The sequence below is a fragment of the Chiloscyllium plagiosum genome, unplaced genomic scaffold (genome assembly GCF_037043375.1).
Source record: "Chiloscyllium plagiosum isolate Xiang-an unplaced genomic scaffold, Cpla_swu_hap1 HiC_scaffold_2, whole genome shotgun sequence".
Classification (NCBI taxonomy): domain Eukaryota; kingdom Metazoa; phylum Chordata; class Chondrichthyes; order Orectolobiformes; family Hemiscylliidae; genus Chiloscyllium; species Chiloscyllium plagiosum.
This window is the reverse complement of record NW_028270140.1, coordinates 102,945,099-102,957,513: the sequence shown is the minus strand read 5'-3', so window position 1 is coordinate 102,957,513 and position 12,415 is coordinate 102,945,099. Positions and strand designations below refer to the sequence as shown.

The window sequence follows — 12,415 nt, the reverse complement described above, 5'->3', positions numbered from 1 at the left end:
TTCGCTGATTTCCAGATTCACATTAAATCCCATTCATTCATTCACCACCATTTGCTTACTAATGTGCACTGATTCTTGATCCAGGACACTTCAATATTAAATTCCCATCCTCATTTTCAAAACCTTTATGGTCTGATCCCAAGTTTATACACATGTATTAAACTATAATAAAAGTTATATTTGTGGCATACTCAGAATATAAATGTTCACAAACTTAAAATTGTTCCAAACTATTTAAAATTCGTTTGCCTCATTTACAATCATTTAATTTGAATGATGAACTGCACTTTTATTTTTGGACATATAATCAGTTCTTCCACAACACGATGGTTGCGTTCTTGTGCAAAGCCACATTATTGAAAAATCATGCTTTAGAAACAGCGTTTAAAGTATTGGTGCTGTTATCACTTTACAACAAACACGCTTTTTAAAAGTTAGCGCTGTAGAAACAGCATCCCCAATTAGTCAATCGCGTTCGAGCAAATTCGTGTGGAGGAAATGTGCATTAAAATGACCTGTAGGCTTAATGCTGGGTACTCAAAGCTAGCACCAAAGTAGTGTAGTGTAAATGTAATAAACAGAGTAATGAGCTCACCTATCTACATAAACGATGGCAGATTCTATTATTATTCTCGCCACCTTTAAAGGTGTCTTTCAAGATGAATGACCACAAAAATAAAGAATAGAGGGAAGGGGAACAAAGCAGATTAATAAAAAAGGAATACACTGTTAGTGCCTTTCATTATTAACTGATGGATTTTTCCAAATACATTGCACGAAAGAAAAAGTAATATCAAAGTAGGCCTTTAAACATCCAAATTTTTCTTTGTTAAATATTAGTTCTGAAAGGACACCATGCCGTGTTTTCAGAACATAAGGGAATAACAAACTATGTCATTTATCAGGATCTTGACATTGAAAAAGTTGAGGCCTCTGACCAATCAGTGCACCATGTCAGCACCTGAATCATATCCTTTTCTGTCTATCACTTTGCAGGTGAAGCAAATGATTGTATTCAGTCACACCAATGATTAATGAGTTCCTCTGTAGATTTGGGACAGCCTATCAATCATGTTATTAGAGAGAATGTGGCCTGAAAGAGGCAGTCCTCAGCCAAGGAATAACTGCATTCATCTTAATCTATGTACGCACCCAGCCAGGCAAGTCAGGGTCACTATGATGGAAAACAATAATCTTTTCTTGGACAAATTACTTTGCAAAGTCAGGCATTTCTTCAGATTCTGAATTGCATATTTATTTTAGAATACTGAGTGATGGGGTTACCACTGAGAGAACACTTCAGACTGAAAGTTATTTTAATGAACAATAATGTTAGCACAAACTACATATAAGCAGGTGATGCATTCTGCTACCATTTTCACTAGTGCTGAATGTACTGTACTTTTGAATAAACAAGTGAAGCTATTCTGTGTTACACAACACCTACAATACTGCATTTCCTATTTGGAAGACTCATCAATCTACTAAGGAATTTGCTACATAATAAACAATTCCAGTACATTTAAGCAATTTATATATGGATTAATATGTTGAATAATGCAATTTTGTATGTTCTAAAAAGCAGGTTTCTATCATATGACACCAAGTAACATTTCAAAAGTATGATCAAATAAACAAAAATAACATCTTTGTAGTTTCTACACTGAACCTCTGTACTCATAAAGTAACAATATTCCTCTATTAAACCAGTAAAAACAAAAAATGTAAAGTGTTATTGGACGTCCTGTGGTCATAAAAGATGCTATACAAGTGTATGTTTAAAAGAAATATTAAATTAAATAAATATATAACACAGAACAGTATGGATGGAGGTTTTTGGTCTGGAGAGTCCATTCGCTGACCTCCACAACATCAATGTGGCTAGTTTCTCATGACAAATATAGATAGATAAAATTCTACTAAAGGGACATAAAAACATGTAGAGGATACATATCTGTCTAATTATATTACTGTGATGCATTTTGGGATGATTACTTCCAGTAAAGTCACCATATAAAATCAATTTCTTGATTATTTTGTATGATTGAAATGCCTATCGATCCATTTAATTAATTAATTATGTCCAATAACATAGTGGCAACACAAAAAACGATTATTTGTATAACCAAACATGAAATGTCTGAAAAAAACTGCAACCACTATTCAAACTAGGACAAAACTTACTGAATTGAAATATTTCTCAACTATATATTTCAGAAAGATACACACTAAAAAAGTAAACAAAAGATAAACTTGAGGTTTGTACTTCATGGCTGTTATTACAGTTTAAAAAATACATCCCAACAATTAAGATGGGATTCTACATAAAGGTAACACAATTTGCAAATTTCAAAATGGAAGTCCATCCAAGTCCTCTCCCCACATACCAGCTCTTTGTAAATGTGATACAACATTAACAACACAATAAATACATTGCAAATAGTAAATACTTTGTTGCATGTTGTTATCACACAATAAGTACCATGCCACTTTATGTGCAAATTGCCATATCCTACTGCAATAAAAGTACATAGCGATTATTCCAATCATGAAGTTGCAAACAGGAACAACCACTACAAATCAAAAAAGTACAAACTGATAATGTACAGTCAGGAGCAGCTCCAAAAGAGAGAAAACTAATCAAATCCTTTTATGCAGGATCTGAACTGAACATATTACTCGAAATGGCATTTGTAACTACTATAAAAAGATTAAAATGATAAAAAAATTAAGTAAATTATTAAACTGACCTTCTCACTTTACATTTTTTGAGATAAGTTGCCTCCAGTAGTGTATCCATTTGAGGATATGAGTTTTTTTTCATCCTTCCATGAAATGTGGGAATCACTGGCAAGGTGATGCTGTTGCCATTCCCAAAATGTCCTTAAACTGAGTAGCTTGCTAGGCCTTGTCAAACAGTTCAGAGTAGTTTAGCATCAACTACATTGCTGAGGTTCAAGAGTCACACATAGGCCAGAGAAATCAAGGATGACAGGTTCCCTTCCTTGAGGGACATTAGTAAACCAGGTAAAAACAATGACTGCAGATGCTGGAAACCAGATTCTGGATCAGTGGTGCTGGAAGAGCACAGCAGTTCAGGCAGCATCTAACGAGCAGCGAAATCGACGTTTCGGGCAAAAGCCCTTCAAGGTGCTCTTCCAGCACCACTGATCCAGACATGAGTAAACCAGTTAGGCTTTTACAACAATCGATAATAGTTGTGATGATCATCGTTACCGAGATACATTGTACCTAGATTCATGGAATCATGAATTTAAATTCCACCAGTTGTCATGGTGAGACTCATTCCTGGGCATTGGTCTGGGCCAATGGATTAATAGTCTTTGACATAACTGCTAAGTCACTATTTTCCCAAATGAACCAGATATTCATTAAATTTCCCAAACTCATTACTGTTAAGGGAAGATACTTATAGAGTCACAGAAATGTACAACAGGGAAACAGACTCTTTAATCCAACTTGTCCATGCCGACCAGATATCTTAACTTAACCTCGACACATTTACCAGCAGTTAGCCCAATCAATCTAAACACTTCTTAATCATATACCCATCTTGATGCCACCACTACTTCTTCTGGCAGTCCACACACATACCACCCTCTGTGTGAAATGTTATCCCTCAGGTCCCCTTTATACCTTTACCCTCTCACCTTAAACTATGCCCTCTAGTTTTGGTCTCTGCTGCCATGGGGAAAAGATCTCGGCTATTCACTCTATCCATAACCCTCGTGATTTTATAAACCTCTATAAGATCACCCCTCAGCTTCCGATACTCCAGGGAAAATAGCCCCAGCCTATTCAACCTCTCCCTATAGCCCAAACCCTCCAACCCTGGCAACATCCTTGTAAATCTTTTCTGACACTTTCAAGTTTAATGTTGAACATCAGATTTTATTACGTGGATACAATATCCTTACTTGATAAATTGCACATAAACAGATACTCCAAATATAATCACCTTATGTTTCATTTCAAACTTAACACATGCCTTTCTCATGGAAGGTTTATTCAACAGTACATATCACTAGAGACTACATCAGTGCTTATAAACTGGCTTACTCAAGCTATTACACCTGGAATTACAATTCTGCTTTGCGATGTCAAGGTATTTCTTCAGCTCACCTAAAGCACATACTGTTTTTAAATTGCTTAATTGCAGCAAATCTCACTTCTAACATTTTAAGCAAGCTGTCCCAGTTTTGTAGTAAAAACACAGTTAGCAGAGTCTATGGCTAACACATTCACTGTAGGATCAGAATCCTCATGAACTGTATAATTTGTTCAGATTCATCAATATTTTCATCATCATCATCATTTGTCATTTTGAGGTCTCTGCCACTTTACTCAAAGCAGTTCAGCACAAAACAATGTTTTGTATCTCACCAGAACAATGCATACTAAACATTGCTTGGGGCTGGCCCATTTGCCCATTACTGTCATTTGAGTTTGTTTTTTGGTTTAAGAGCCAGGTCTGAAAAAGGCTTCATTCACCCTCATCCTGTCTGTCTTAAATCCTGAAATTGTATTTATGCCTGCATTTGGTCTCTGGACTATTTTCAAATTTGACAATCATTGAGACTACAATTTGTGTCACCTGAGAATGTCTTATGTGTTCCATGAAGCTGAAGGAAAATTACTGTTTTCCACCTTTTTAAAAGTAGAAGACATCTAATCTGGAGATTTCTTTCTTAAGACACCAGTAATAACCAGTTGCCTGCCATTTTGCGGTACCATTGCACTGATCTAGGGATGCCCAAACTTAATTGTCATCTTTCAGTTATATCAGTTAAGTCCAGGAAATATTTTTAGATTTCAGAAAACAGAATAATTCCATTGGTCAATACAGATAATGCTTCATAGGCATTTAATACATCGCCCTTCTTGCAATTTCAACCAGGAACTCTAAGAGTCAATTTCAAACATCATTACTATCCAAAATATGGACATCCATCTCACAAAATAAACATGATTTAAATACCCACCAGACGTAGATTTCTCTTTAACAGATTAATAACTTATGACCACATGTCCAATTCATTCTTCTATTGGTTTTGTTGTTCAAACTCTTGAGAACACAAAGCAATCAAATTAATTTTGCTCTCTGTCATTTTCCCCGATTGGCACTAAGATCTTAGCTATATTTTCTTCTCAGTTTCCAACTTTCATCTTTACACTACCATCCACAACTACCGTGTCCTATTCCACAATACCAAGTGAAAGACAGAATTGGAGCCTCGTCTTTTTTTTAAAGATTAGATTCCCTACAGTGTGGAAGCAGGCCCTTTGGCCCAAAAAGTCCATACCGACCCTACAAAGAACAACCCACCCAGACCCATTTCCTTCTGATTGAAGAAGGGCTTATGCCCGAAACGTCGATTCTCCTTCTCCTTGGATGCTGCCTGACCTGCTGCGCTTTTCCAGCAACACATTTTTAAGCTCTGATCTCCAGCATCTGCAGTCCTCACTTTCTCCCATTTCCCTCTGACTAATGCACCTAACACTATGGGCAATTTAACATGGCCAATTCACCTGACAAAGTCTTGTCGCACTTTGTGTTATATACAGAAACACATTACAAATAAACATCACTCCAACAACCACAGTTTCAGTCTAGTCCTGTATACAGCACAAGTAAACTCATGTTAATAGATTCTAATATGCATTAGCAATAAAACTTCTGATTTACTTGCATGTACATTGAAATAACTGCACAGAGATCAGTACGCTGTCACCAAATCACCCTTTAATTACATGTGCACAGTACACTGGCTGTAGCCAGCCAGCTCGGAGTCAGCCTCTAAACTAAGGAGATTTAAACCCCTGTTTAAATTTTTTAAATTCTTTTTTCTTTTATAACCCCTACCCCCTCCAACACTAATGTATAACTGCAGTACGGCTTATTTTTCCCTAGCACCCATGTCATATGTGTGCAGTTGTAGGACACAATGAAGAACGAGTACAGAAATAATTATTCACATTCCACCACCAGGAAGAAAGGGAACACCCGAGTGGCCAGTGACAAGCAGTGCCCTTCTCAGCACAGGGCAACACCTGAGTGAGCAAAAAGGTGAAGGGGAGGACAGGAACTAAATCAAAATAGAATTTGAGGGGGAAACAAAACACTCACCACCCCGCGGTGTCCACCTCTCCCTGAAATCCTCCAGGGTGTTGGGAGGTAGCGCGTGCCCCTTCTCCGGGGACACCTGGGCCCAAACGTAACCGTGGAAGAGGGACAGGCAATCAGCCATAAGGGCCCACTCCACGATCCGCTGCCTGGAGCTGTTTATGGCCAGCCTGGCCAGGCCCTGGATCCGACCCACAAGGAGATTCTCTGACCTGCTCTCTCCCCTCTGAACCGGGTGCCCAAAGATCAGGAGCATGGGGCTGAACTGCAATCAAAAACATAAAAGAAGGTTCTTGACGAAAACAAAAAGGAAGTGCAGATGCCCACATGGTCCACGGACTCCACAGCACCACAGAACAAGCAGTTTGGCTGGGAGTCCATGAACCACTGCAATCTGCTGCGTGTTGCACCCTCTAGCCCAGATCCCCGAGCAAAAGGGGGAGGACTCCCACATCAAGAGCCCTCAACTGAGGATCCACACTGCCAGGTGGTAAATAGGCATGACAAGGCGTGTCCGGACGTGGATAAGGGAGAAGAGGTTGCAGCAGCAGTCAATAAATGGCCCGCCGTTTTACATCCTTGAGTGGGACCAAACTAAAACTCAGAGGCGGCTCAGATTGTGGGGCACAGGCTCCTGTGGGAGGTACAGAACCTTGGGGTCAATGTAAAATTCCGTCCAGGAGTTCATGCAGATGGGATTCCACCACACACTTGAGCATCCTCCAACTTGGGCACAATGTTGGATACCCTCTGGTCATTTTTTTTTTTGCTGCTCATAATATTTATTCCACAAGGTTTTTCATTTATAAATTATACTGACTTTTGTAAACAGTATTTAGTTTCTGCCCAGATACTTTGCTCCAGAACAAGTAGATTTTCACATAAACTATGAGTTATTGCAAATATCTTTTAAGCACCTTATAAATGATTAGACTGACATTAAAAATTCCAGATTTTGATATCAATTAAATGTGCAATCAGAAATAATGAGATTTTAATAAATCACACTTGTTGGCGATATCTGCCGTCTCAGTACAGTTCGCATTTGGCCATAATGGCATAGCTGCAATGCTTGCTGTTTATCAATGTATTAAGGTAAATGTGCCTTTATTTTTAAAGACTAATGGACGCTTGCTGTCACACAGTAGGCCACCAAACAGATATGCCCTCATTTTTGGTTTCTACATGATTTTACTGTGTTTAAGCTCATTTCTAAGCTCAGAGTTTGGAAATGCCCTGAAATATAAATCAGTGTCACATCAATTTTAAACAAATAATAAACAAATTTATATCGAACCTGATATTCTGTACTCATTAGATTTGGTTCTGTTGTTGTGAATAGTAGATAATTTTTAATGCTACTGGAAAAAGCATAAAATTCCTTTTCACCAAATGGAACTCAACTCAAAAGAAATACTTTCAAGTTGTCTGACATTTGTTTTCTTTAGGTTACCCTCTGTTCATAATGGTCAGACAGGGCTTCCTGATTGGGCCAGTTTAACAATCTCAATCAAGGTCTCATAGTGAGATCTACCTGGTTCCAATCATTTTATCCTCATTCCAGAAATAGTTAGGTTTATCAACAAATCTGGCTATAAATGGAGTGTGCCTGTACTGCTGATCATAAATCCAAACCCCTCTAAAAGTGCTGAGACGGGGAATAAAAGGAATGAAAAACCAGAATACGTCTTTTTTAGCAAAGTACATATATATCTTCAAATTACTTAAGGTAACTTGAAAGGAAAATCTAACAGTCAGAATGTTAGCTGAAATCCTGCAAGTACTGGAAAAGAGATAAAATAAACACAAGTAAGTAAAAAAATTATAACGGAGGATAGATAACAGCAGATCTTTAAAGTGGTGACACATATAAAAGCATATTAATTTGCCAATTTTATGTTAATGTGAATGTTTGCTGTATGCTTTTCTGAGATTGGGTGTATCAGCCAGAAGACTGTACTAGTATTTCAGTTTGGATGGAAGCTTAAATAAACGTCTGATTTAAATCTTCAGTTTATTTTGATATCACTAAATACTATTTGAGAACTGTTTGGGAGAAGTGATAAGATCAAAAATTAGTTTCCTTAAGTTTTTGTTTGGATTTTACGACAACATTCCACACCAAACCAAGTTAAAACATAGAACATTACAGCGCAGTACTGATCCTTCAGTCCTTGATATTGTGCCGACCTGTGAAAATAATCTGACGTCCATCTAACCTACACTGTTCCATTATTATCCATATGCATGTCCAATGCCCATTTAAATGCCTTTAAGGTAGGCGAGTCTACTATTATTGCACGCAGGCCATTCCACACCCCTAATACTCTGTGAGTGAAGAAACTACCCCAATACCTGTCATAAATCTATCACCCCTCATTTAAAGCTATATCCCCTCATGTTAGCCTTCAATATCCGAGGAAAAAAGGTTGTCATTGTCCACCCTATCTAACCCTCTGGTTATCTTATACATCTCAGTTAAGTCACCTCTCAACCTTTATCTCTCGAACAAAAACAGCCTCAGTTGCATCAGCCTTTCCTCGTAAGATCTTCCTTCCATACCAGTCAACATCCTTGTAAGTCTCCTCTGAACACTTTCCAAAGCTTCCACATCCTTCCTATAATGCGGTAACCAGAGCTGCATGCAATATTTCAGGTGCGGCCTTACCAGTGTGTTGTACAGCTGCAGCATGACCTTGTGGCTCCAAAACTCAATCCCCTACCAATAAAAGTTGACAGTATAAAGCTGCTCTCTAATTTTATATTTATTTATAAGAACAGCAGTAGGGCATTTCAGCCCCTTGAGCTTGGTTCATATTTAATGTGATTATGGATGATTGAACACTTCAACGTCTTTTATCCATCCTATTCCTCTTATGCCATTGGTAATCATAATTCTATTGAGATCGGCACAAAGATTGAGTCTCTGGGGTACAGAATTCCACTGATTCATCACTCTCCGAGTAAAAACATTTGCCCTTATCACAGTTCTAAATAACATCCCCATTAGTTTTAAACTGTACCATGATTATAGACTTCCCAACCAGGGAAAAGTTTGACATGCATTTACCCTCTCTATCCCTTGGATAGATTTTGAAGGTTTCAATTAGATCACTTCTCATTTTTCAAAACTCCAGAAAGTACAGGCCCATTTTGTACAATCTCAATTTATAGGACAGTCTCTCCATCCTGGGAGCAAGTCTGATGAACCTTTCTTGCACTCCCTCAATAGTAATAATTCTTTCCTGGAGTAAAAAGACCAAAAATGCACAGTTTTGGTCTAACCAAGCTTTGCTATTTCTTTACTGTCATCCTCTTGCAATAAAAACTAACTTTCTATCTGCCTTCTTAATAGTTGCTGCATTTACATAAAGGCAAAATACTGAACAGTCTGAAACAATTACAGAGAATGCTGGAGAAATTCAGCAGGTCTGGCAGCATCTATGGAGAGAGAAAACTAGAGTTAACGTTTTGAGTCTGTTATGTCCAAGTTCTCCTGAAACCTCTTTACACATTCCTCACAACATATATCCCCTGCTTAGCTTTATATCATTTGCAAATTTGGAAATACCATATTTAGTCCCCACATCCAAATCAATGATACACTGTGAAAAGATTGACTCTTGTAACCCACTAGGCACAGTCTGCCAATTCTAGAATGACCCATTATTCTGACTCTCTGTTTCCTGCCTGTTATATATTCATAAATCCATGCCAGTACATAACTTTGTACCCCATGTGCTTTAATTTTGTTAGTTAACTCCTTTAGGGAATCTTATCAAGAGTTCCCTGAACATCCAAGTGTACTGTATCCATTGCTTCTCCTTCATCAATTTTGTTTGTAACGTTTCCAAAAAGACATCAACAAGTTTGTCAAACATGACTTTTCATTCATAAATCCATTCTAACTATGCTCAGTCAGATCACTTTTATTTAAGTTTCCATTTATTACATCCTGTGTCGTAGTTTCTGGCATTTTCCCCATTACTGATGCAAGGTTGACAGGTCTGTAGTTCTCGGTTTTCTCTTTTGCCTCTATTTTGATGCTGCAATGTCCTTCTTTCTAACATCTGGTGTCAAAATTAAGGGAACCAAGAGGAAAAGCATATTTGACTTCATACGCACCAATCTGCCTGCCACAAGTGCATCTGTACGTAACAGTGTTGGTAAGAGTGACCACCGCACAATCCTTGTGAAGACAAAGTCCCACGTTCATAATGAGAATACTGTATATCATGTTGCATGGCACTATCACCGTGCTAACTGGATCAGATTTTGAACAAATCTAGCAACTCAAGACTGGGCATCTATGAGGCAATAAGCTTCATCAGCAGAAGCAGAATTATGTTCCAACACAATCAGCAACCTCATGGTCTGGCATATCATCCACTCAATTATTTCCATAAAGCCAGGGGATCAGTCCTGGTTCAATGGAGGGTGATGGAGGGCATGCTGGAATTAGCTTCAAGTATTGTTAAAAATGATGTGTTAGCCTGGTGAAGCTACAAAACAGGATTCCTGCTCTGCTATAAATCCATAAGATTTATGGGCGAATAAGGCCATTCAGCCCATCAAAACTGCTCCATCATTTGATCATGGCTGTTGAGATTCTCAATCCCATTCTCCTGTCTTCTCCCTGTAATGCTTGATCCCCTTATTCATGAAGAACCCATCCACCTCTTCCTCTGGTAGCTCATTCCACACATGCACCACACTCTGTGTGAAAAGGTTGCCCCTCAGATCCCTTTTATACCTTGTCAATCATTTCTGAACCCTTTCAAGTTTCACAACATCCTTCCAATCGGAACGAGACCAGAATTGTACACAATGAATTTAATTATAATTTAATGACAAACTATTTAGAAATACATATTCCTGAACAATATTTTAATGCAGTATATTATAACTGTTACTCACTGTTCTGTGCACAATTCTCCTGCTTTTTGTAGCTGGGATTCAATCCATTTAGGTTTCTGTTTTTCCAGAGAATTGATAACCTTGTGTATTATAGGTTTGGAATTTTCCTTTTGCTGCCCCATAATGCTCTGAAGACAATCACTCAACAAACCCAGTTTATCTTTAATCCATTTATCTATTGAAACACTTGTCAAAAGCTCTAGGGCATTTCCGTCTTCGAGAGTTTGGCAAATAATTGTAACATAGCAAAGAAGGCATGATCTTCTGAGCTCAGGATTATTGTTATGAAGTTTCTTTCCTGCTAAGTTGAAGAGGTATTTAATTGTACAAGGCAATGAAGCAATTGCTGCAGGTAGGTTACCAATTACAACAGAAACAGCCTGAGCCATAAGTTTCGTCAAATCTGAAAAGATAATATTAAGGATCATAATTAGTATTATTATGCTGAAAATATCTTATGGGACTATATGCTAACAGTAAACTTATATGTTTTGTTTATTCATAAACTATTATCAGTGTAATTTTCTGTCATGAACTTAGATTTTGGGATCTAAGGATGGAACTGGGATGGAACATAGGATGCAACTGCTCTGTGCAAGATGCCGAGGTAAACATAAATTGATAAGTCATGCCACAGAGAGATTTTAAGTCCAGTTTTCTATATCCAGGCCTTTACTCCTGCTGAAAACAGGAAGAATATACTATTTCGAGAGGAAGGAGGGAGGGGACAGGACCAAAGACCCTGGTGGCAAAAGGCCACTGCCAAAGACTGTGAGAGTGTGCAAACTCTATTTGTGTTAAGTGGTGAAAGCTGGTACAATTACAACATTTAAAAGGCATCGAGATGGATAAGTGAAAGGAAAAGTTGAGAGGGATATGGGCCAAGTGCTGGCAAATGCAGCTAGATTAATTTAGGATATCTGGTTGGCATGAACATTTTGGACTGAAAAATTTGTTTCTGTGCTGTACATCTCTTTGATTATGACTACTAGCCCGCGTTGCTTTGAGCTACCAGAACAACAGTCACCATTCTCTTGCTTAGGCCACCAACTTAATTGGCACACCAGACCTCAATTATGCCATTTCAATCATGATCTACATATTTACTGAGGAACCCACCAGCATCAGCAGTTGTTCTTGCCACCTGAAATTTAAGATGTGGTCTGATCCAGTGGGAAAGGAATGAGGAAGAATTTGTGGTCAAACGTTCATCTTCAAGAATGGGTAGTAGGTGTTAGAAAATTCCTGACTTTGCATGCCAAGTTGGGGATATACCATTTCTAAAGGAGGGATACTCATTGCCAATGGGGTGGGTGCCAGTTGCAGTCGGGCCAGCCAATAATGGAAAGAGCT

The 12,415-nt window shown here is 38.2% G+C and overlaps 1 protein-coding gene across 7 annotated transcripts in view; it reads right to left on the bottom strand.

The window, feature by feature from the left end:
• Positions 1–12,415, bottom strand: part of kiaa0825 (KIAA0825 ortholog) — a 423,025-nt gene that overhangs the window by 257,027 nt on the left and 153,583 nt on the right. For all 7 annotated transcript variants that reach the window (XM_087999252.1, XM_087999265.1, XM_087999256.1 and 4 more), the window contains one exon: positions 11,063–11,465. In XM_087999252.1, coding sequence (XP_087855378.1) covers positions 11,063–11,465 — 403 coding nt within the window. The remainder of the gene's footprint in view (positions 1–11,062; positions 11,466–12,415) is intronic.